At 33.7% G+C, this 26,659-nt stretch overlaps 3 protein-coding genes and 1 pseudogene across 4 annotated transcripts; 3 read left to right on the top strand and 1 right to left on the bottom strand.

Annotated features, from left to right (window-relative positions):
- The first annotated feature begins 4,038 nt into the window (after window positions 1–4,038).
- Window positions 4,039–4,551, top strand: LOC143597144 (uncharacterized). Its single transcript, XM_077075731.1, has one exon. It carries the CDS (start codon window positions 4,039–4,041, stop codon window positions 4,549–4,551), a length of 513 nt encoding a protein of 170 aa, XP_076931846.1.
- Window positions 4,552–10,796: 6,245 nt separating this feature from the next.
- Window positions 10,797–11,264, top strand: LOC143597143 (uncharacterized). The gene has a single exon (XM_077075730.1). It carries the CDS (start codon window positions 10,797–10,799, stop codon window positions 11,262–11,264), a length of 468 nt encoding a protein of 155 aa, XP_076931845.1.
- A 1,507-nt stretch (window positions 11,265–12,771) lies between these two features.
- On the top strand, window positions 12,772–15,497 carry LOC143597142 (wall-associated receptor kinase-like 8). The gene is made up of 4 exons (XM_077075729.1): window positions 12,772–13,632; window positions 13,725–13,883; window positions 14,149–14,466; window positions 14,623–15,497. Exons 1-4 carry the CDS (start codon window positions 12,825–12,827, stop codon window positions 15,495–15,497), a joined length of 2,160 nt encoding a protein of 719 aa, XP_076931844.1. The 5' UTR covers window positions 12,772–12,824.
- A 107-nt stretch (window positions 15,498–15,604) lies between these two features.
- Window positions 15,605–19,812, bottom strand: LOC143597150 (uncharacterized; annotated as a pseudogene). Its single transcript, XR_013146840.1, has 19 exons — window positions 19,679–19,812; window positions 19,520–19,606; window positions 19,273–19,441; window positions 19,046–19,166; window positions 18,831–18,914; window positions 18,684–18,734; window positions 18,521–18,583; window positions 18,383–18,429; window positions 18,234–18,303; window positions 18,082–18,144; window positions 17,252–17,341; window positions 17,138–17,176; window positions 16,719–16,868; window positions 16,563–16,640; window positions 16,382–16,467; window positions 16,244–16,292; window positions 16,086–16,166; window positions 15,913–16,006; window positions 15,605–15,837 (listed from the first exon to the last, which is right to left on the bottom strand). The product of XR_013146840.1 is annotated as an uncharacterized LOC143597150 (transcript).
- Between the last annotated feature and the right edge of the window lie 6,847 nt (window positions 19,813–26,659).

Raw genomic sequence — 26,659 nt, 5'->3', positions numbered from 1 at the left:
CAGCTTGTTGCCCGCTTGCCTTTTGTTTCGATGTAATCCAATAAACAATTAATAAGGCAAAAAAATATATATTATATTAGGTTTGATGAAGGATCGGATGACTCGATTGTAAAAACAAATAATAATGATAAGGTGAAATTCGGGCTAAAAAATCAATTTTGCGTTCATTTAAAATCGTATTGTTTTAACTCGATTAATCTGCGCTCATTTAAAAATCAATCAACAATGATAATATTATTATTAATATTAGGATAATGTCTTAATAATCCTAACTTTTAGCAATTGGCCGATAATATTAACACCCGAGAATATTCTTGCCACTAGTCCCACCCTCTACATTGATTTTTCTCATTGGATCTTCGTTAAAAAATAAAGAAAAAAACTTAACTCCTTTAAGTTTTATCCAAATTTCAAACCAATATTTTAAAGCTTTTTATCGAAAGGATAATACGAATCTATTGATGTAAAACATACCTCAAAACAGTGCTCAAAACGACGATCGCTTGATTAATTGGATGTTTAAGCACCTGAGTTGAAGCACTGTTTCGTTTTGTAACTAAATTAGCTAGAATTTTGTTGATATATATATATATATATATATATATATAGAAAGACGTTCAATAGCAAATTAATATGATTATAGATATTAATGAGTTTACTAATTCTAGTTATTGTTTTTTTTATATTTCTTTGTGTATGTTTAAATGAGTTGGGCTATGGACATAGAGTGTTAGATGGGCTTGTAGCTGCACTTGATTAAAATGGGCTTGAAGCTGCTTATTGGACCAGTGAAGTGAAGCAGGCCTCCAGCAGTTGGGCCTCATGTGTTTCAGCCCATGTTTCAGTTTCAAGCCATATTTATTTGCTGGTGCTTAAAATGTAATAGGAAGATTGGATGAAGATGCATTTGATAAACGCCCAGAATATTAGTTATTGGTCTTCTCTCTCAAAGTATTCACTTGGAGCCGTCTTCATCATTTGGTGGAGATTTCTCTAGTTGGCGATTTTTGTTTCTTTTGCGATTCTGAGCGCATCCTTTTGTTTATGATCACATATCGTTTTGTTAATGATCTGATTATTGGTGTTCTGTTTGTTCTAGTTCATATACATTCTTGTATTGCTATTGGGTTAAACAATTGTGGTTTGGGTTTAATACAATCAGATTTAGTGTCCGTGACAATTTTTCCAACCCTTTTTTCTCCCTTGGACACATTCATACGAAATTGGCCTCTTTTATAATGGTGTTGTAATGAAGCTATCGGCTATTAGTTTGTTTTAAAGCCGTAACAAACCGAATAATCTTACTATTATCATGTTTATATAGAAAGCTTATAGTTATTTACACAATTAAATTTGGAAAAGAGAAAGTACGTAGAAAGTTTATTGAGAGTTGATGGAAAGGGTCTATGTACATACAATACCACTAAATTCAATGAATCAAGTATTTTATGTTTCGAATAAAAATAACAATATTGGTTTTGTTGGTTTCTAAGTGGTTCTCAAGTACATCCTCTTTCCTCCCTCCGTGCTTTATTTCTTTTATTCTTTTATTCCTTTTTTTTCCCTAATTTATTGAATCACCAAGTGTTACACTACACAGTGAATGAATGCATGGCATCCTATTATACATCATAGCCAGCTTACCATCCCATCAAGAAGGTTTATTCCTTGTTTATAAAATTTAAGCATGAATTGTTCTAAGAATATTACCATTTTTCCTGTTTTAAATTAAATAAATAAACAAACAAAGAAACAGATAGAATAAATTAAATGTCCTGTAAATAATGTTGAGAAAATGGAAACTTGATTTCAAATATTTGTTTGAAGTGGGGACGATATGAGATGTGACATGTAAATTAAATGAACTCCATGCAGACTATGGTCGGTCTCCATTTTGAAATGAGGTGATTAAACGGTCCAAAAATATGTTTGAATTATTATTGTTGTTATATCTTGTAAATAAATAGAGGATTAAAAACACTAAATTATTTTTAGTATTATATTTAACTAATACATTTTTTTAACATACTAATAATGTTGTCCCTGTAAGTAGAATATAGAGGGGAATTACAAATTATTTAAAACTACGAATATACAAAAAACGAATCTCTCTTATCATAAATAAAGCGTACGGATAACAAGTTACACCGTTAGCTCTTTTTAGATTGAAAAACTAAGTCATTTATAAACTGCATTAATTGATCTTAAATTCAATAGTCGGAAAATTTTTAAAGATATAGCAACAATTTCCTTAAAAATTAAGGAAATTTGCTTATCTTTCTTTCTTTTTTTTTCTAACCACAAATCATGCTTATCTTTACCTTCAATGGTTTGGATGGATGTTTAACTAAGAAAAGGAAGTTAAAATTTTATCGTGTTAAATAAAAATCTATATGCAAAGCTACTAGTTGATTTTATCGTGTTAAATAAAAATCTATATGCAAAGCTACTAGTTGTTACAATTACAAATAAATTTAATTCAATATCCAACTTAAAAATGTTGACACGTATATCAATCATTGGTGAGAAGAAACAAAAACTATTTCAAAGAAAGAAAGAGGAAGTAAGGCGGAAAATGCATGGATGTTTACTAACAACAAATCATTTGTTTTAAAATTAAATTAAACTAAAGTCTTCGCCTCCAGTTTGTTGTTGGAAGGAAGACAGCCTTTATGCATTGGTTCACCACACTAACATTTTTGTTAATTAAAAACCTACTAAAATGATTAGCAAGGATGTTAACGGGTCGTATTTATGTGTTAAGAGTGTCGAACCCTACACCTACATGAACCTTAAACTTTGATACTAATCCGAATTGAACAAAAGATAAACATGAAAAAACCAAGCAAACACTGAACTCAATCACACATGAACCTAAACATGAGGCAAGGTTTTACAGTTGACATAACCCCGGCCTATTTAATGTGATCTTTTTTTATTATTCCTCTAAACTTACAAATTTCTAACAAAAAGTACAAATGCATGTAAAATTATTACATTTATACCATAAAAATTGGATCTATTCTCTTTTATCATTCAATTTTAGCATAAAGTATTTATTTATGATCTAAAACACAAATTTTAAATTATAAACATCATACACAATCAATCAATTAATCATACCTAATGAAATCCACTAATAACAAGACTATTGCTAGGGTTTGAGAATGCTGAGAAGTAGACAAAAATACCCTTATCCTAGAGATAGAGCTGGGAGACACTCGACTCCAATTATTAAACTACTCAGATTAAAAGGTCCAACTTTCAAATTAGCCATGACGACTTAAAGACAACCTGCTTTGCTAAACTTGTTTAACAGTTTAACTCTAAACCGACTCAAACCCGTTTAAACTAAAATTAAGCTCACAAATGTCACCTTACATTCTTAATTCAAACAAAATAATAATTGGCAATATATATAAGAAGTATAGTACGTTAAGAAAAAAGCGTGGGTGTTGGCCTTGGCCCGCGTACAGCCGTACACCCGACACGCTCCTGGGTCCCACCCCTATTTCACCCCTCATTTTCTCCCTCTTTTCTAAACATTTCAATGAAACGCGTATCAGAGCATTCTCATCCAACCCATTATAATATGTGAGTGGTGTTTTTATAATTTAGAGAGTGATTCAGGGTGTTGTGAGTAAAGAGTTTTTATACTTTAGAAAAAGTTGTGATTTTTCTGTATATTTGAAAAGTTACTGTTTATCTCCTACAATTTTTTAATATATTTTGAAAGTGGTTGTGAGTGAAGGAAAGAGAAAAGGTAATGATAAAAGGTATAAAAAGTATTATTTAATTGAAATGAAGAGAGAAAATAAAGTGAGTTATAGTGTAATTTTTGGTTTGGAGATAGTAGGTGGGATGAGAATGCTCTCATATTATAACCCAACATTATTACATTTTTAAATAATTATATAAAGCTATAAGTTATCTAACTATATATATATTGACACCCTTTTCCATTAACCCATCATCAATACAGCCACCCATCACCTGAAAAATAGTCTCTTAACAACTTCTTTCTTCCAGCCAAAAAACATGAAAACCAGATCAAGATCGGATATGAGCCGAAGAGCATGGCGAATGTTACGGTTCGCCTTGTTATGGGCTAGAAAAGGTGGAGTGATCAAGAAAAGGTTTATGCTTGACTTGTCTCATTATCTCAAGACTCTTGGTCAATCCAAAAAGGGCAATGGTGCATTACAGTATGGTGATCGGCAACTATCGTTTGATGCGACGCCTATTATTCATGTTAGGATGCATAAGCCGAACTCCATGAGGTTTTGGTTGCCTCACATTCCTTGCATTAATCCACATGTTGATTGTAAGGATATGTTTGATTTTGATGATGAGAGTGATCGGTACTCTTGTTGTGAAGCAAGAAAGAGTTTCTTGATCGGAAATGGCGAAGAATATGATGATGAATATGATGAGGGGACATGTGAGGAACAAGAAATGGAGATTGATCTTAAGGCTCAACAGTTCATAGACAACTTTTATGAGCAGCTTAAGCTTCAAAGGCAACATAACACCAAAAGAATATGTCACTAGCTAATTATCGCATAGCCATTTTCACCTTGCAATTTTGGCACTTTTCTTTGTCTCCTGAATTTTCATTTATTTTCACTAGGGTGGACAGGGGGGGTTGTGAATATAGTATATATGCTTCATGGCCGGTTTAATTAATAAAAGACTATGATTTATGATATTACGTGATCGTATACAATAACTGGTTTGGTGGAATTGCTATTCTCAGTATTTAAAGGCAAACTGGTATTAGAGTTAGTTTTTCATGCGTGCATTGTTTGTCACGGACTCACATATAAATGCAATTTATTTAAAAAAAAATTGTGCGTTGCGTGTGTCTACCTTAGGCACACATGGGCACACACAAAGATAGTTTTTTTTGTGTTGTCCACATCTAGCTAGAGCTAAATGAGTTCACACGTAGATGTAATTTATATATATAGTTACATTTTCGGAAGACTTGTTGCAAATGGTGTTGTACATTGTGGATCAAGGTTTGTACTTGTTTATGTTTAAAGTTGAGGAAGTGTAAGTTGTGTAATTGTAATGTAGTTTACGTGTGATATCTTAGATGCGATGTAATTTATTTGTAAGGTGCTGAATTGTAATGTTGTTTATATGAAGTACTTTTAAAAAGTGATGTAAATGATTTGTAAGATATGCAATTGTAATGAATGCCTAATATTTAAAGATGTAATGCAATTTGTTTGTTAGATGTGAAAATGTAATGTAATGTAAGTTAGATGTGAAAATCTAAGCGATTCACTAACACTTGGTAAGACCCAGTGATGCAGGGACGGACTTACCTTATAATTATGGGTAGCCTTCGCTACTTCTCAACTTTTCATCGGTAGTGCAGTTTTTTGTTTTATTTAGTCGGCTTTCGCATTTCGCTACCCCTAGAAAAATATAACGTTACCCTATTTGTTTAAATTTCAACCAATTAAAAGTTTAAACCAATTAAAGCCAACCAAATAAAACCATTGTTCTTTGTTCTCTTTTGCTTGAACACATACCGGGCTGGACATCAACTAAAACAGAACAAAGTTTTATTCAGCCATTATTTCAGCCAATTTCCACCCCACGCTGCCCCAACTATTGCCCTTCTCCAGTCACCGGACCTCCACACTGCAACCGAGGAGCCGAAGACCGGTGTTCCCTCAGTTCCTCTTCCACAATTTGACTTCTACTTGTCCAGTTTAGGTATTTTAATAACTTTTATCTAAAATTATAACTGTTAATTAATTAATTTAATTGTAATAAATAAGGTAGTGATTACTTCAAAATAAATTGTTAATTTGGATTTGTTTGTGGGCAAATGAATATTTGAATGATTGATTATCGTTTATTTAATACTTGGACAATGTAAATTAGATTTGGTTAGGGATTTAGGGTTTAAATTATGTTTATTCTAAAATTAAGGAACTTGGAAGATGAAACGAAAAAATTTTATTAACAATCTTTTTAAATGAAATTTCCAATAAAATGATATCAGTTTAACAAGTTTAAAAAAATTACAATTGCTCCGAATTGTATGTGGTTTTAGTCTTGAGTCTTGACTCTTGACTGCTAAGCACCTAAGTTAACTTTTTAGAAAAAAAGTCGCCTCGCATAAATAAAAACTTTGTGACAGGGATAATCGTTTTCGGTGTCGATATCGAATTCGGTACCGATTTGATACCGTCGGTACCAAGTTTTCAATTTTCAGTATCGGTACGGTACAGTACGTTACCGGTATTTCCAGAATTTTGCACGAAATACCGGTACTGTCACACCCCAACCTAAGGCGGAAATGCCGGGGCGTGATCCGATTGCTCACAGCTCGAAGATACTGTCATAATGTAGAAGTGACAATATCTAATTAATTATTTTATTTCAAATATACACACAATATCCAAATACAACAAACAAATTAAATATATGAATGTAAGCTCAAATAATGATTTTCTTGGTTATATCCTAAGGTCTCGTCTACGTGTCCAACTTCAATCTTCAATACAAACAACCTGCATATGCGTAGAAAATGGAGTTTGTCAACATAAATTTGAGTGAGATGATCACCATTTTGACACAACAAATAATAAAAAATATATATACGATAGATAATTGATAAATGATAAGTGATAAATGCGCAAACCAACCATGTGATAGTAATCAATCAAATCATAACAAAACATGTATATAACCAAATCGTGCTAGTGTGCCAATGAATCGTTGCCAAGCGAATCGGGCATTGATTACAATGACTAAAATTGTCGGTTTACCTTCGCCAAGCGAATCGGGCTTCAGTTACTAAGACGTTCATATGATCATACTAATGAGAATCCAAGACTTGATAGAATACAAACACACTTAAACAAGTAGCAATTAGCAGATAGCATTTAATTGATACAACACACAATGATCATGTTTGCGATTATTTGAGATATATATATGACATCAAAACAATATGAATAAGTACGCATATGTCCCCAAAACATTTGAAAACAGTAAATAAAAAGGGGAACGATCAAACTCACCTTAGATGGAAGGCAAGTAATTAATAAATATGATAAACGAGTTAACAAATAAGCGAATCGTCCGCTACACGTCAAACGAGATTAATGATCAGAATCTGAAACTTTGTGATATGAAACTATAAATAAAAACGAGCTTAATTCCGCTGGAATCAATCCAAACGGATGAGTATAACTCTAGTCATGTTGAATTAAACGTTTAAGCGAGCTGGTACTGACCAGAATCCGAACAGCGATTCGGAATTCGGGTTTTGGTCAGTAGACTTTAAATTTTGTTACGAAAATAAAAGTCTTCTGGACCGAACGTTGGTTCTGACCAGAAGCATGTGAAATTGATTTGTCAAAGTTGTTGACTGTTATGCCCTTAAATGGTTTTGAGTCCAATTGACCACCGAGACTCCCTCAATTGGCAAAATTGATTGAGGTCTTTTATTCTACATATAAAAATATACAATATTGAAGAAGACAACTTACCCAAACGATGAGTGGAACAAGAGCTAATCGAGGTCAAAGGGTCTTGAAGCTTGAAAGTCAACGAAGCAATACGAACTTGATAAATTCTTGAAGAAACCGACGATGGGGAAAGGAATTTCATGGATTTTAGTTATGGTGGCTGGCATTGAAGTAATAATTTAGGGTTTTATGATATGTTTTGTTTAAATATTAAGGGTTAAGGCTTGTTTATTAGGAAATAACTATTTTAGGAAACCGAATAATCAATTAATGACATTATCGGGTATAATAACATAGAGATTTTGACTTCGACTACAAGAAAACGTCTTGGGATCTGTAATAACGTTTATTTGAGTTTAAGTTTCGTTAATTTAATCAAAAATAGGAAAAAATTGGCAAAATTGGTCCCTGTAGTTTCCGAAAATGCGATTTTTAGCCCTTTTAAGCGATTTTAAAGGTTTCTAAGGGCTATTTGGCATAATTGAAAGTTATGAAATTATAAAATAAGTTAAATCAAGTTAAATACCAATAAATACAAGTTTTAAATAGTTCAAAAGATCCGAACTACATTCTCGAATCGGTTTAAACAAATACGAAAAATCCGAAGTGTTACAGGTACCGAACCGAGCATTTCAGTACCGGTACCTGTACCATATATTTTGAATTTTCGAGATCGGGATTTTCAGGATCGGTACCGGTCGGTACCTGTATCATCCTGGGCTCATCCCTACTTGGTGATGCTAGAATTGGAGGGACATGCGAAGAAGCTTTTAAAAAGGCGAGACGAGGCTTTAATTATTTTAATAAAAGACGGACATGTTGAGGATTTTCCCTAATAATTCGCCATCCATATATGGAGACCGAAAAAGTACACTAATTTTATTCATACCCTGTCCGACAGATCGAGACTTTAGTACACAAATCCAAATCTCTGCTTGAATAATGTGAGACTTTGTGTCATCATGTGAAGTTTTCAATTTCGTGATTATCATTAAAGCTTTTCGGTTTATACAAATAGGACGTTGCATTAAATTAGATGCTTAACACCAGGAGACTTGTAAATTGTAAACTTGGAAGGTGAGACATTCGAGTTTTTGTACAACCCACATTTGTGTGAGACAACCAGTTTCCAACACTATCATTGCAATTTTTAAACATGTATAACTCATAACAGAATGAAACAATCCAAATGTTTTCAAATGATTTCCATTACATTATAGTGATTAAGTTTTTATAGATTTACGAGATAGTTACTATTGATATAGTGGGGTTTTGTATACAAATCTTACTTATATCATTACTTGTTGGGCAAAGAGTTAGTCAATAAGTAATATGACCACAATCATAAATGCTGTCGAGTGACAAGTACCATTCGGTAATTTGTAAGCAGACAAATGTAAAAACATTTTAGTACTGCACTGTAAACAGTTGTAATTTTCAAATGAATTTACTCACCAATATTTTCCGCATTCAAATGTTTTTTAAGCATGTTTTGGGTGACTTGTTGTGAAGGAAACAGGAATCGTGCTATTAGGCACCTTAGCTTAAATAAATGGTTTTATCACCGAAATATAGAAATATGTTTTGTAAATTAGGGTTTATCTCTTTAAAACTTATGTTTGTACAAAAAAAAGGGTTTTATCCCCACTTTATAAAATAAGAATCACGGTGTTTTTATACTTTGATAATTTTTCCTAACTACGGTCCCGATGAAATTTTTCACTGCCAAATATATTAATTAACACCGATTCCACTGCTCGCGTTCGCGGCCATGCCCGGGGTATGGGGTCGGGGGCTGTGACAATAGATATCAAAATAATCAATACGAACTCAAGTTTAAGGTTTCAGCTTTAATTTCGAGTTGAGTATCGGTGTGAAGTTCGAGTCGAGCTCCAGCTAGCCTTGGCACATTAACAATCTTTAAATGTTATTCCCCGCTGCATCGCGCTGGCACTAATTTTATTCATGTCATTTATAATTTTGAAACTATAGTTATTATTTTTATGGTGAATGTTACTTATATTCTACTTTACATCAATAGTTATAAATTACATTATTGCCTGGGTTGATCAACCTTGGGTTTGCATCCGATACCTTAACTAAGATAACCGATTTCGACAAATGCATGGATGGACGTTAACAATTTTTTTTGGGCTTAGCTATGGTTCCAATATACTTTTATTTTTGGTTTTATGTTTTGTTATAAATTATATAATTCAACGAGTAAGATCCGGTACCGTAACGAACCTACCGATATTGGCCGAATGTGCAGCTTGATATTTACGATTTTATTTTCTGGGTTTAGATTTGGTGTCGCTAATTTGAAGTGTTGTTGGATTTGCATATGGTACCGTAACAAACCCAACTACTTCGACCAAATGTGTGGTTGGGCGTTGACAAAATTATTTTTTTGGTTTAGCTATGTTGCTGTTTCAAATATATTTTTTAAACATGTTAACTTTTGGTATTTAGGTGTTGGCGAATGCATTTTTGGCTTTGGCTATGATGTCACAAAGCTAACCGATACCGATGATAACTAGCAGCGACAAAGAACGGATTTATTTGTTAGTGTCGTTACTGCTATGTTAGTTTTTGGTTGGGTTAAAATTTCCATTTGCCTTTTCTAGTGGATTGTGTAGCTAATTTGTTACATCTTGCTTTAGTCAATATGCAACAAATCAATGCAAATAGTTTTCTATGAGATTAAAAGTAAATAGATGCACATTATGGTTCATAGTAAAACATTTTTAATGGGAGAACGATTAATAAAACAAATAGATGCAGCTGAACAAATATACAAGATGACAACTCAAACACGACCAGATTTTTTAAATGTGGCTAGCGGTTTAACATAAACTCGACCTATTTTGTTAAATTTGTTTAACTATGTAACTCAAAATTGAGTTAAAACTAAATCTAAACTCAAAATTTTCACCTTGCATTTTGTTGAACAATTCAGAAACAATAATAACGAGTAACTAAATATAACCTCACAAATTCCACCTTATATTCTTCTTGAAGTGTTGAACCATTCAAAAATAAAAAAATAAAAAATAGCCGTATACCCGACACGCTCCTAGGTCCCACCCTCTTTTCACTTATCGTTTTCTCCCACTTTCCTAAACATTTCAAATAAACGCGTATCATATTATAATCGCATTTTTAAATAATAATAATATAAGCTATCTTAACTATATATTGACCCCCTTTTCCATTAACCCATCATCAATACAGCCACTCATCTCCTTTAACAACTTCTATCTTCCAACAAAAAACATGAAAACCAGATCAAGATCGGACATGAGCCGAAGAGCGTGGCGAATATTACGGTTAGCCTTGTTATGGGCTAGAAAAGGTGGAGTGATCAAGAAAAGGTTTATGCTTGACTTGTCTCATTATCTCAAGACTCTTGGTCAATCTAAAAGGGGCAATGGCGCATTACAGTATGGTGATCGACAGTTATCGTTTGATGCGACGCCTATTATTCATGTTAGGATGCATAGGCCGAACTCCATGAGGTTTCAGTTGCCTCACATTCCTTGCATTAATCCACATGTTGATTGTAAGGATATGTTTGATTTTGATGATGAGAGTGATCAGTACTCGTGTTGTGAAGCAAGAAAGAGTTTCTTGATCGGAAATGGTGAAGAATATGATGAGGAACAAGAAATGGGGATTGATCTTAAGGCTCAACAGTTTATAGACAACTTTTATGAGCAGCTTAAGCTGCAAAGGCAACATAACACCAAAAGAATAACATCGGGCTAGCTTTGAAGAAATTCCTGAAACGGATCTAGGTATCGAAGTGATAAGCCTATTGAATCACTCCACTCTTTCGATTAAAGGCAAATTGGCATCGGAGTTGGTTTCCCTTGCGTGCATTGTCATCCATATGGACACACATGTGAATGTTTTTTTGTGCGTTGCGAGAGTCTACCTTAGGCACGCATGGGCACACACATAAAGATGGTTCTTTTCTTTTTCGTGTTGTCCACATCTAGCCATCGCGCCAAATGAGTCGTGTAGATGTAATTTGTTTTTAAAATAAGGAATTGTAATGAGGTTTATTTGTAATTGTGCAATTGTAATGTAGTTTATGTGTAACTTTTGAAATGTAATGTGATTTGTTTGTAAGAGATGAATTGTAACGTTGTTTATGTGAATTGTGAAGTATCCGAAATGTAATGTGATATAAAATATTTGTAAGATATGCAATTTTAATGTATTTGTAATTCTAGAAACGTAATTCTTTTTTTTTTTTGGTAAGATGTGAACATGCGTATCACGAATACATATGCACCACAAGGCCCTAAAATCTAAATGGCTTGTAATGACCTATCGTGTGTTTGTGTAGCCTAAAGTCCTAAACAATCACTAACACATGGCAAATCCCAAAGTGTAAAGTAAACATACACATAAATCACAAGGCCCAAAATGGGTTCGTTATGACATGTGTGTTTATGAAGGCTAAATAACCCACTAACACATGACCAGGCCTATAATATGTAGTATTCTTACACATGAAACCATTTGGGGGATTTTTAGTTACAGAGAGATGAGTGAGTGAGATGATGATTATATGGGGTTGGTAGAAAAGTAGTTTTTGAATTGTTATTTAATATTCGATTTGTAGTTCTGGGACATCTGCTAGGGAAAAGAGAGAATGCCAACAATAGCTGTATAGACTAACAAATCATCCGTATATTGAGACAGGAAGCATACACTCATTTTTAATTATGTTATTTGTCATTTTAAAACTATGGTTATTAGATTTTTTTTAATTTCAAATGCTACTTCTACTCTACTTCACACCAATAATTATAAATCACTCCATTGTCTCTATTTGAACTTAGGACCTCCCAATAAAAGGTATTTGCCTCTATCAAGTGATTAGTCTCATCGGCAATTATGGTTATTAAATGTGTACATTATCTTTTATTATTTGCTTACATTTCTATATCTATTGTTCAAGTTTCTTTTATATGTTTTTATGTATATAATAATAATATATGTTTTAGATCAAACAACTTGAAATAGTAGTAATAATGAAGTAGTAAAATCAAGAAAAAAAGAAAACCTTTAAAACTTTCTTTTTATAACAAAAATGATAAAAAAATTAATAAGAAGAAGAAGATAGCTTAAAAGCAATTTTAATCTTGAACAGGTCAAAGAATTAAAATTATCATGAAATGCCAAACACTAAGAGCAATAAATCAACCCATGCTACCACCTAGCCTACCTTTGATTATTCAAGAACAGATTTAAGATCAAGAACACAACATCTAACCAATTGTTTCTGATTGACACTAAAGCTGTTCTGTTCTTGAGATGTTTACTAGAAGCTTATTATTATTGTTCATGTTCAAAGCCTGTTATTTAACTGAAACATCATCTCAACCTTTGCCTGGATGCCAAGAAAGATGTGGCAGTGTCATGATCCCATACCCATTTGGAATCACACCCAACTGTTCAGCACATGATACCTTTTCCATTACTTGCAACACAAGCTTCAACCCTCCAAGACCCTTCATCACCAACAACAATCTTGAGGTGTTGGAAATCTCATTAGAAGGCACTGCACATGTCAACAATCCATTGCTAACGTATAACTGTTCCGGCAAGACAGACCATCTGGATGTGAACTTCATAAATACACCGTTTACATACTCGTCTACCTCCACTAGATTCACGGCCATCGGTTGCAATAATCTTGCGCTAATCAGCCGGCTCGCAACCGTTATTGGAGGCTGCATATCGCTTTGCAATATTACTGAGCCGGATAATACCTGCTTTGGTATCTTGTGTTGCCAGACAAACATACCGCCTTCACTTAAGTTTATTAATGCCTCTTTAGGTAACATAGAGTCTAGAAATGATCAAAGAGGATGCAAGTATGCTTTTATGGTGGATGTTGATTGGTTTGGTAACTTGACAGACATATATGAGGTGCAAAACATGCCCAGTGTTCCTGCAGTGCTAGATTGGAGATTATCTGGCAACTGCGATGCATTTGGACCGGTGGTTTCGATGAGTAATACGACTGTTTGTGATAATAGTGCTTTTTGTTCGAATCGAAGTTTATGCTCTTGTTTCCAAGGGTATCAAGGAAACCCATACCTTCCAGGCGGTTGTCAAGGTAAATCTCTAATTGTATCACGAGCTTAGCATTCATTTCCTTTGCCGAAACATATATATATTACTAATTGCTATTCCAATTTGGTTTTTCAGACATCAATGAATGTGCCAGCTCTTCAACAAACGATTGTAAATTCTACTGCACAAACACACCGGGAAGTTACAGATGTTCGTGCCCAAATGGGTACTTAATCAGAGGAAATTCATGCTTGAAAATACAAGAAAACAATAAAATTAGGACAATACTAATAGGTATGACAATATACATTACAAATAAATTGTCTTACTAAAACGGTGTCGGTATATGAGTAATAAATTTGCACGGTGATGTTATGTCCAGGTGAGTCTATAATGATTTTTTGGGTAGGAAAAGTAAGGTGTTGTTATCCCATGTTACATGGTAGAAACTTGTGTTCGTAAACGGACGCAAATACCCTCGCCCATAAAACCCACACACATATACGTTTCGCTTCTTTATATATGTAATGCAAACTGATCTTTTGTGGTGACAATGTAGGATGTTTTGGTGGTTTGGGAGTTTTGCTGTTACTATTTGTTGCATGGTGGGTGTATAAAGTGATGAAGAGGAGGAAGAAAGATATGCTTAAGGGTGTTTACTTCAAAAGAAACGGCGGTTTACTGTTGCAACAACAGATATCATCAGGTGACAACGGTAACATCGAGAAAACTAAACTCTTCACCTCAAAAGAACTCGAGAAAGCTACCGATCACTTCAATGAGAACCGAATCTTGGGTCAAGGAGGCCAAGGAACCGTATACAAAGGAATGCTGACCGATGGAAAGATTGTGGCCATCAAGAAGTCAAAAATCATCATCATCATCATCATCATCATCATCATCGTACTCAGTATATCCCACCAATAGCAATGCTATGGTAGGGTCTGAGGAGGGTAAGATGTAGACAGCCTTACCTCTATCTCATAGGGATAGAGAGGCTGCTTCCGGTGAGACCCCCGGCTCGAAGGTTGTTATCATAAAGAAACCGAACACTTTATCAACGAGGTTGTTATTCTATCACAAATTAACCATAGAAATGTGGTTAAGTTGCATGGTTGTTGCTTGGAGACAGAAGTCCCTTTATTGGTTTATGAGTTCATCCCCAATGGAACTCTTTATGATTATATTCATGATGATCAAAGTGAATATTTCCCTCTAACATGGGAAATCCGTTTACGAATCGCTACAGAAATTAGTGGAGCACTTTCGTACCTTCATTCTTCTGCTGGAATGCCGATTTACCATCGAGATATCAAGTCTAAAAATATACTCTTAGATGAAAAATATAGAGCCAAAATTGCAGATTTTGGGACTTCAAGAACAATTGCTGATGATCAAACTCATCTCACCACAAAAGTACAAGGCACATTCAGATATTTAGATCCAGAATACTTCCAATCAAGCCAGTTGACTGACAAGAGTGATGTTTGCAGCTTTGGAGTGGTTCTTGTAGAACTATTAACCGGACAAAAACCAATTACATCATTTGACGACGGTGAAAAATGTAGTTTGGCAACGTATTTTTTGTCGGCGATGGAGGAGAATCGGTTGTCGGAGATCATTGACCATCGGGTAAAGATAGAGGCTGGGGAAAATCAAATCAAGCGTTTCGCTGAGCTTGGGATTCGATGCTTGAACTTGGATGGGAGAAAAAGGCCGAAAATGAAACAGGTAGCCATAGAATTGGAACTCATAAGAACATCTGATGAAGCTCCGGCAATTAACGAGGCATCTGATGAAGCTCCGGCAACTAACGAGGTTGTAATTTGGGACACCATGTCGATGGGAATCGAGTCAGGCCCAGCTACCACTTCATCAGCCTCAGATTTCCATCCTCTCTTGCTTTGACTTTAGTGTGTTTCATTTCAATCGTATGTCAATTGTTTTAAACAAGCTAATAAATTACTCGGTTATCTGTATAACTTGATTATGAGTGAAGCATGGGTTGTAAAAAAAAAGTACCATGCATTTTCCAACACAAACTTCACTAAAACTGACATTCAAATTCCACAAGAAACATCTATTCAGGTTCCACTTAGTGCACCGAAAGTTAAAAGACTCCCTAATTTTCATAACCTTGTTCACTAATCATCAACTAAAACACAAGGTCTTGGAGGTAACTAAACAGATCCATTTTGATGCGACTTCACATACGCTTCCAACTGCCCCGTTGCTGCTAATATAAGACCTGTACACAAATACAGTTACTTTCAGTTTCACACAAAATGTAACTTTATGACAAACTTCATAACCGATTGCAGACCTAAAAATAGTGCCGAAGGCTTTCCAGGACGCGATTTATATTCAGGATGAAACTGTACTCCCACATAGAATGGATGACTTTGAAGCTCTAAAATCTGCATTCCAATAACAGTAATAATTGTTAACTATAATTTTATAAAGTAAGGTAAAGATCAAGGGTCCATCATAAAAAACCTCCATCCATTGACCACTTTCGTCCTTCCCCACAAATCTTAGCCCGGTCTTTTCTAAATCTCCAACAACCTCAGGATTCACCTAGATCACAATCAAAAACTTATCAAACGTCTTATTTTATTTTTACTTTATTTTGTTAACCAGATTCCTTTATAAACCTCGTATCGATGACGATGTCGCTCATCCACATACGCTGGATTGTGATACCTGCCAAAAAAACAAGCATGATAAATTCTGTGATTTCATGTTGTTATATGACTTTATGAAATTAAATAGTTGAGTTTTAAATTTCATACAGTTTTGCAGTGATACAGTCAGCAGTCTGCAGTAAAGTTCTTCTAGAACCAAGCCTCATTGTGTTCCCCATGTGTGTTCTTGAACCCTGAATATAAATGTAAAAAAAAAAAAACTTAAGTACATAGTTTCAACACTAAAGGTTGTCATAAAATAAACGCATGAAGCAGAATATATAAATACCTCTGGCATGAATATTACAACAGGATTTGATGCATGCTCATCAAATTCAGTACTGTTTGCCCCTTTCCAGCCCAAGATCTCAACAAATTTGTTTAAATCAGGAATAAACAATATTATTAAAATTAATAATTATCGACTATTAATAAAGAGACTTACCGATCTAGAGATCTCAATAACAGATATCTGCATGCCTAAACAAATTCCAAGATATGGCACTTTATTTTCCCGGGCATATTTAGCAGCTAATATCATCCCGTTCACACCACGATCACCAAATCCACCAGGAACCAAAACACATGCTGAATTCTGGAAATACTAATATTTAGTTTCACAATAATAATAATAATAATAATAATAATAATAATAATAATAATAATAATAATAATAATAATAATAATAATAGCAACTCATACTGAGGCATTATTTTATAACAGTCACGCAGATATATGAAAACTGAACCAAAACACATGCTGAATTCTGGACATATTAATATTTAGTTTCGCAATAATAATAATAACAACAACTCATATTGAGACATTATTTTATAACAGTCACGCAGATATATGAAAATTTACCCTTAGTGTCTCCCAGGCTTTTGAATGAGCTTCTGGTGTCTGCAAAATAAAAAAAAATAGTTAAAAAGTAAATATTTGAATGATAAATGGATAAAATAATAGTGGGTGTCGTACCGATTTGGCACTTTCATCTTCAAGATCAGAAGCTGCAATCCATTCAATTGATGGTTTCAATGAACATGCAATGCAGGCATGAAGAAGAGCCTGCAATATGAAGTCCACAGTTGAAGGGTAAATCGGTAAATTTGGGTGTAAATCTTACTTTTAAGGAAAGGATTGCGCTTTTCATGAGCAATGCAAAGGTCACACCTTTGAGACTGGAGTGATTGTTAATAGTGATTACTGATTAGAACTGTAAACGAATCGCGCGTTCGGTGAAATGTTCAGCGGGAAGATCGTTTATGTTCGTTTATTTAATAAACAAATGAACATGAGCAATGTCTTTTCGTTCATCTGGTTAAACAAACGAACATGAACACATGTCACGTTGTTCATTTATACATGTGAACATTCTTTTATGTTTGTTCATATTTTTTTTGTTTATCTTTGGTAGGTTACATTTGTTTTAAGTTCGTTCGCTTATATATTCATTTATAAAGTTAGGTCCATTACATTTACAACTTAATCTATTTTATCAAATTATAATATTTCCGGTTACAATTTAGTTTAGTTATTATTTTTCTAGCCAAACAGATTGATTTTCATGTTTACTTTTAATTGCTGTTAGCTCAATATGTTTGTTCATCTATGTTCATGAACTATTCGTTTATCCTGTTAACGAACAAGCATAAACAAACATGTGTTTCTTAACGAACGAACTCGAAAATCTTCAATTCGTGTTCGTTCGGTTCTTTTACAGGCCTGATAGTGATATGATGTACTGAAACCATGTGATTATATAAATCAAAACAAATACACATTGAGTTAAAATACACCAGTCATACCTTAATAACAGACAAATAAGAGTCAGTTAGACCAACATATTTTCCCACCATTGCAATCTTGACCTGTAAAGAATAATAATATAATATCAGACACTAAAATAAACATTAAAAGAAGAGAATGATTAGGACAAATTAAATTTATAAAAACTAACAGAATTGGTGAGACTGTCAAAAGTTTCAGCCCTGGTAGTCCACTCTTGTAAATTTGGAGGTTTGGCTACACTGAAAACACTATATTAGCAGAATCATAATATTTTTACTTTTAACATGCAGTGACGATAAGTACATACAAAAAGCTCACCTAACTAGTGCTAGTTGTTTTAGGATCGCCTCATGAGCATTTTGGTTCTGAAACAAAGTCATTGAAGATTTAGAAATGATGCAAAAAGATTTCAAAAGAAATATATATATATAAAAAAGAGTTATTAAGTTTACATACACGAAGTAAAAGAGGCACGTGCCAAATGTTTGGAACATCATGTATATTGAGAATGTTAGCACCCTGTTTACAAAACAAATCATGAAACAAAAAAACATAAGAAAACAAATATAGTCGATAACTTGATACAAAATACTACAAAACGGTGTAAACATCAACTTACAGGCACATGACAGAATTGTGAGAGTTTCTGCTTTGTATTTTCCAACAATGGCTGCAAGGCAAAATGAGAGGTTTTTATGTAAGTTATAAGTTTATGGTTATATGAAACACATGCGATAGCTAAACATGTTTGTCAAAGTGAGTTGACCTGAGCGGACCGACAAGCTAAAAAGTGAGGTGTTAGGCCTAATGCTCGCAGTTCTCGAACACTGTGTTGTGTAGGTTTTGTTTTCTGAAACAAAAAAGAAACAAGCATCAATTTAACGCATGTGTTAACTAATGCCCAATCATAATAACATAACATTTTAACTTTTCCAACATAAAAATTAATCTAACCCGAACTCAGAAATCGTCATGTATTACCTGTTCCCCAACAACACCAAGCACAGGTACAAGACTAAATGAATCAGGCAGAAATTATCTGGTCCTTTTGAGAAAAATAACTGTCGCAAAGCCTCTATAAACGGCATAGACTCAATGTCACCTAAGAATGATTAGAAACATAATACACAATCTGCAGGCCCCTAATTCTATCACACAAACTTTGATTAAGTTGCATAAGTTGAGTTACGTTTAGAAACAAGTATTACCGACTGTTCCTCCTAATTCTATCACACAAACATCTGCAGGCCCCTCTTTGCCATCAACAGGGATAGCAGAAACCGACTCGATCCAATCCTTAATCGCATCTGTTATATGCGGGACCACCTGGACCGTCTTTCCAAGGTAATCCCCTTTTCGCTCCTTCTCAAGAACCGACTGATAAAATGAAAACAAGTCCCGTTAATAAGCATATAACATATAATTACACCAGTCATGAAACATCAATTTTGGCACCTGGTAGATCTTTCCGGTTGTTATGTTGTTATCCCTAGTAAGTCTCACATCTAAGAACCGTTCATAGTTACCGAGATCCAAATCGACCTATTAATATCATATACACAAATTACATACATAAAATTTTTAAAACTGGTGAAATGATTTAAACTTTTATACCTCTCCACCATCATCAAGAACAAAAACCTCTCCATGTTCAAACGGAGACATGGTACCAGCATCCGTGTTCAAATATGGATCTGCAAACACCGAATATGATGAATACAATATTAGATCCATGTAAAGCCCCTTAATTGGAAAACAAATTGATATGCAATCTAAAAATTAGGGCCACATATAGACAGTGTTGTAGAAATCGCTAGTCAGGCAGCGGGGTGGGGATTAGCGCTTAATCGGGATTAATCGCATCGAACTTTAATGTATAATTTTCAGTTTTAGACATAAACAAACACATTTTGTCCTGAAATTGGCTGGAAACCGCTGATTTTGGCAGGAATCTCGCCTCAAACTGCCGATTTTGGCCTGAACCTCGTCGAAAAAAGCCGATTAAGTCCAATTAATCCTGATTTTGGCCGGATTCGACCATTGGCCGATTAGCCCAAAATTAATAAGTGGAGTGAGGACTAGCGATTAATCGGGATAAAACGTTTTTACAGAATCTGAAGTTAAAGTAAACATCACATCACATCACATATCAATCACCATGGCAAAATCATCAAACAAACCCTCGTAACAGAATCAGTTACTCAGACTGTTGTGGTTGAAAACGGTTATTAACTTGTCAAAAACGGTTATCATTTCAAAAACTGATCAAACTTAAACATGAATCAACAAATGATTTGATAATAATAATAATAATAATTTAAATGATATGACGCCTTAAGAACGACGGCAATGCTACTGGCGGTTACGCCTTTGCCGAGGCCGCTAACCACGCCTCCGGTGACCAACACGTACTTCATTTCTTTTCTGTGTGTTTGTGGCAATGTTTAAGTGGAGTCGTTGTTAACAATAAGAAGAAGAAGAAGAAGATGAATAAGGAGGCATGGAATGGAACAAATAAAGCGTGAGTGTGGATTTTTAACCCACAAATGGAATCAAACATATAATAGGAGTGTGGACTCCTTTCTAAACGAACATTTGTTTTTTTATTATTAAAAAGCTATTCATGGCTCCTTCCCCATTAGTATTTTATTATTAGTATTTTTAACGTTAATATGTCACATTTTTTTGGTGATAGGATAGTTCAAGCATATCCACAAACACAATAATTTAGGTGTCCCATGTGTCTTGTTAAACATGTTAGTTCTTTTTTGCGCTTTATATAACTATAAAACTCTTATGGTAAATTGGAAATGGTGGTTTTTGACTTCATCCCCAATTTTAGGTGATCCATGTGTGTTGTTTAACATGTTGTTGTACTTTAAATATAAAAAAGTTAGAAAATATAATGGGTAATAATTAATGCATACATTAAACAAAATTAATGGTTTGTTATAATAAATAAAATTAATATAAACTGATATGACAATATAATATAAGGTTAGGCTAAGCGTACTTCCCTTCTCTACTTGTCGTACCCCTCCTCTAAACTTTCATTTCCTTTGTCGTACCCCTCCTCTAAACTTTCATTTCCTTTAAAAAATTTATTTGATATATTACTCCCCAGTAATAATTTATTGTATTTTATGGTATTCATTGAAAATATTAATTTAAAACTATAAAGTTTTTTATTTTATCTTTTTATCTCCTCTAAACTTTCGTTTACTTTTAATGATTTTATTTTACATATTACTTTCATATAACATTGTTTTGTATTTTATGGTCTCTCTTTAAATATTAAATTAAAAACTCTAAAGGTTTTTTTCCTCACTTTTATGTGTTTATTGTCTATAATCATAATAATAATATTTATTATTATTATTATCATTATCGAGATAAAATTATATATATAATGATATTATTAAAATTTAAAAAAAAATATATATTATAAATATTTATGATATTAATACTAAAAAAATAAATTAATATTAATAGCTTAATAGTTTTTAATTTGATAGATGTAGTTAAGAATATTAAGTAAAAAAAATGGTTGTAGAAACTAATATGAATATAAATATTGTTAAGAGCTAATAGTAACTAATCCAATAAGCACAGAGTAGGTGTAGTATTTAATATGATATAATTTGATGTGATATATTAATAAGATTTAATACACATAATATGATGCAATTTTAATAAGATTTAATATAGTGTAAATATAATTTGATGTGATATACTAATAAGATTTAATATAGTGTAATATTTAATACACATATAAGATTAAATTTAACAAGAGGGGGATAAAGGATTTTAAGAAAAATCATGTTTACATCGCGTGCACATGTGTGTGCTTTTTTAACTTTGTAAAATAGTAATTATGTTTTGAAACTGTTATAATTAGGTAAGTTTTGCTCTATTCAAGTCATTGAAGTTCCCTTCAATATTCTCTTTCTAGATATCTAACATGAACGACAAGTTATCATACATAGCTTTTTATACAAGTTTTTTTTTTCATTAAATAAAAACTTAAAAACATATTACAATAAGCAATCCCTAAATAAAACCTAAATACTAAATAAAGAAGCCACTGTTGAAACATAACCCCAATAGGTGCCATAAATCCGATGACTACTAATCCGACTCATATACGATGATATACACCTACAGTTACCATCACATGGAGGAGCCGATTACTATTGGCGACTATTACGCTGGCCACCGGCCGCTTGCTCTCGTCGACATCTAACCCTTATTTCTCATTCCATCACTCTGTTAGCCTCTAACTATAGTTCTGCCCCTCCAAAAGTTATGGTCCTGACAACAATCACTCTAATGTGCTATATATATGCTGGTTGCTAATTACGGTTCTTGATTCGACATCAATATTGATGCGGTTGTATTCTTGACTCTCAGATCGAAGAGGGACAATCGAAAAGGGATGAAGACAGGGATGGTAGGGCTCAACGATGGTAGGGTTTGAACGAATAGAAGTTGTAACCATAACATAAATCGACGCTCTCATTTGATTTAGACAGAATTACATAAATTGTCCTTTATCTTTCACCCAAATTTCACTCGTTGTCCCTGATCTTCAAAATTGATCTTTTTTATCCTTTATGTTTCAAAATCCAACAGCGTTTGTCCTTTTTGTCTAACCCAGTTAGATTTTCTCGTTAAGTCATTGCACATGAGGGCAAGTTGGTCATTTTACCTGTTTATTTAAAAAATAATTAAAATTAACACATCTCTCTCTCTCTCCTAGGATCTGACATCTTCATCTTCTCCATTCCCCCAATTTTCTCAATTCTCTAACCCTAAACACCATAGCCTCAACCTCTGCAAAAATGTCCAAACTCGTCAATCTGCTCATGATTTACGTTGTCATCCTTATCACCCGTCTCAAACCAACTTTTGACGCCGCCAGCGACCACCGCATCGGCTGATTCCGGCCACTTACTTCTCGGGAGCCATGTCCACAACCAAGACCATATGTGGTTCTCGGCCCTAAAGATTAATTGCTAGGGTTTGTATTAATTTAGGTTTAATTGGTTGAAAGTATGCATGTGTTGATGCTTAATTGTTGCTGCTGGAAAGCTCACTGTAAAGATTGAGCTCAAAACTGGTTTATCAAGTTATTTTTTAAAGTATTTTTGGAAGTGATAATCTGGTTATTATGTGTTATTGCTGTTTAATTTAGTCTCACATAATAATGATATATGGTTTTTCACATGTTTTACTTTGTTGCTGCAAGACGATGTTGAGTATAAAAACCGGGTATATTTCACTTGTTAAAGGTTAAAATTCCACACACACCTTCAGATCTACTTCAATTCCAGAGTGGCCGGAGAAGACAGCGGCGGTCGGCGGTGGTGGTCGCCGGAAAGCTTGATGGTGGCTATGGAGGAAGAAAAAGGGGGGGGGGGGAGAGATAAAGAATATAAATATATATTAATTGTTTTTTATTGTTTCTTTATTTATTAAAATATTTTTTTAATTTAATAGGTAAAAATACTAATTTGCCCTCATGTGCAAGACACATGACCTGACTTAACGAGAATTTTTAACCGGGTTAGACGAAAAGGACAAACGCTGTTGGATTTTGAAACGTAAAGGACAAAAAGGATCAATTTTAAAGATCAGGGACAACGAGTGAAATTTGGATAAAAGATAAAGAACAATTTCTATAATTCTGTCTTTGATTTATGCTATTTCTTTTATAATTTTAAAGAAAAAAGTAAATAACCTGTTATTCAAGTAAAATACCTAAAATTGAAACATCAAATAAAAATTAAATGACATAATTAGAACAAAATTTTACACCATGATCTAATTGTAACACTTTTAAAAGTTTTTTTAAAAGTTATTAGTGAAGGGAAAAAAAATATAATGATAACAAAATAAAAAATATTATTTAATTAAAAAAAAGAAAGAATATACAATTATAATGATAGAGATAAAGAATTAGTTACAAAAATACTATTATATGATCTTACTTTGCTTAACCGTGACACTACCATGATACAGAAAAATGTGACGGTTGAGAAGTTGAGCGCACATACATAGTTTCTCAAAGTTCGAATTCAAAAGGGAAATTTCAAAGTAGTCATATTAATGAAACATTTACCTTACAATGAAATCTTTTATATACCATATATGGGTAAAGTGTACAACTTAACAGGCTACCAAAATTAAGGGTGGCCCAAGACAACTAGTACTTTACTTGTCCGGTGAACAGGAAGTCTAATAACATAATAAGATAACTTTTCGACCATCTTTACTTTTATTTTGTGAAGTTGGTAAGAAATAACAAAAACTAATTAAAAAAAACTTGAACGGGGAATTAAGGGAGAATTTACTGGGTTTTTTTTTACCAAGAAAACTAATTTCAATTACCAAAATAACACAATTACTCTTTCAACAAGGTGCTGCCATAATTAAACGACTTTGACAATCGCTAAAATAGTCCCTAGATTCACCTTTCCTACTATTAGCATAGTAACCATAGTACATCTTCCATTTAGAGAAACTACATCTGTAACCATAGTCACCGTAGTGACTCAACTAATCTTGTTCCTATTGTTGAGTATAAGCCCCTAAAGTGGAGGAGAGTGCTATTTCCAATTTATATCATGTAGTTGCCATCTTCCATTTAGTTACTTCCTTTTGCTCTTTATTTTGTTTTTTTTATATATTAAAGAACAAATATATATAATCACCAAAGCTTTTTTATGTTGTTGTAACACCATAATTACGCCAAAGATTATATCTTGATTCTTGTCATGATATGCACTTTTTTTTTGAACGATCAACAAACACAAAATGCCTAGGTACTCCGTACGGGGTGACTCAATGGCAAAAGGCCACCGCCAGCTAGCCCAACCAAGCTATACAGAGCCCTTAAACGTCTCCAACTTATATCCATTCTAGGAAAACCTACCCGCCCGAAGGCCCACTGATGGTAAAACCCAAACGCCATCAGTATCCATTTCAATAATTTGCTCCTTTTTTTTTATCAAAGCGTGAATTACCATTATGCCCTTATGCTTTCCTTATCAATATTCCTTTCAATTTTTTTCTTTTCCAGATTTCTTCTTTCTTTATTTAAAAATTATTATTGACCAACTATAGGTGACACCATCTTCCTAGAATGGTCTTCAATCTTCCATACCCTACATTTTTGGGTACCAAGAATAATAATCTTCATAGTTTAGCATTAATGAAAAAGTAAAGTTAATAATCTCTCATTACTTGAAAGACGCAGAGTTAAAAATCTATTATAGTCTGGTAACATGCGTACTTACTGTTCCACTTTGATCTCTATATATGAGTATCCGTGCTTCCATATCATAGCATAATGAAGTCCGGGGTAGACCACTTAAACTCCAACGAAATGATAAAATGAACCACGTGCAGCCCCAATCACGATTTTTTTTACACGCATTACAATCTAGTGGCGGTTTACCTGAAATTAAAGCATTAACGTTTGAAAAGGATTCAGACAAATACCATATTTGAATCACCCTGAAGCCCCCCCCCCCTCCATTTTGGCCAGAACGTATGTGATATTTTTTCAAAGCGGCCCATTTTAATATGAACCAAATTGTATTTTTTTTAAAGTGTCCCGTTTTGACCCAACCAAATGACATTTTTTTAAGTGGCCCAATTTGACCTGAACTAAATTGATTTTCTTAAGTGGCCCATTTTGGCCCGAACCAATTTGATTTTTTTAAGTGGTTCGTTGTGACACGAACCAACTTCCCATTTTGACTTGAACTCATTTTCACTCAATCCCGTTTGACCAAACCATCATATCAGCATCCACCCTTTAGCAAAAATACATGATACATCAAGTGTAATATTATTTTTTAGACAAACCTTGTGTTCAAGTGATGAATAGCATCATAACTAAAGGAAAACCAACAAATCAACATAATTATTCAATAGTTAAAATAATAAAATAAAAGCAGTAAGAATCACATCAGTTTAGCAATATGATGACAAAATTTAATCAAATTTCACCTATAACATGTTCTTCTAAAACTTGAAATCAAATCAATAAAAAAGGTAAAAAAAATGCATGAATGAAAAACAAACTGTAAGTGAATGACTCCAATTCTTATTCGAACTAATGGACCAATAAATATGTGATTATTTAACGGTGCTGGGTTGCGCATCCAGTGCCAAGGGGCACGCCCAATGTCGCATTACGCAGGAACTGACGCCTTGCACGTCCCATACTCCCACTTTAACCCATTCCGACCAGTTTCGCTTAAATTTTTAAGCCCATTACAATTTAATCTAGTTTTAAGTAAAGGAGCAATTTGAGTATTGTTAAAATAATATGAACAACCTAAACCTGTCTAAGAAAAATAAAAGTACATGCGGCACTGGGCGTGCCACTTGGCAGTGGATGCGCAACCCAGCACCGTTAAATAATCAATGTTGGAGACAAGTTTTCGATGTTACCCATTCTACTCGTAAGAAATAAAACATTACACTGGTCAAACCTGTCTACAGCAGCTGCCACACCACCATCGACTGTGTTCCTGATTTTCTTCTTTTAATGAACTGTTGTGGTATTCATCTAGCACCTGAACC

Source organism: Bidens hawaiensis, unplaced genomic scaffold (genome assembly GCF_021521415.1).
Source record: "Bidens hawaiensis isolate Kalapana, Puna unplaced genomic scaffold, B.hawaiensis_p1.1 tig00047624_1, whole genome shotgun sequence".
Taxonomy (NCBI): Eukaryota; Viridiplantae; Streptophyta; class Magnoliopsida; order Asterales; family Asteraceae; genus Bidens; species Bidens hawaiensis.
Note: the sequence above shows the minus strand (reverse complement) of the source record. Positions and strands in the feature narration are given on the sequence as shown.

Excerpts from the sequence above, each read along its gene's own strand:
- LOC143597144 (XM_077075731.1), top strand. The coding sequence starts at position 4,039 with ATGAAAACCAGATCAAGATCGGATATGAGCCGAAGAGCATGGCGAATG.
- LOC143597143 (XM_077075730.1), top strand. The coding sequence starts at position 10,797 with ATGAGCCGAAGAGCGTGGCGAATATTACGGTTAGCCTTGTTATGGGCT.
- LOC143597142 (XM_077075729.1), top strand. The coding sequence starts at position 12,825 with ATGTTTACTAGAAGCTTATTATTATTGTTCATGTTCAAAGCCTGTTAT. Across the intron at positions 13,633-13,724 it reads CCTTCCAGGCGGTTGTCAAG|ACATCAATGAATGTGCCAGC; the intron begins GTAAATCTCTAA and ends TTGGTTTTTCAG. Across the intron at positions 13,884-14,148 it reads AATTAGGACAATACTAATAG|GATGTTTTGGTGGTTTGGGA; the intron begins GTATGACAATAT and ends GTGACAATGTAG.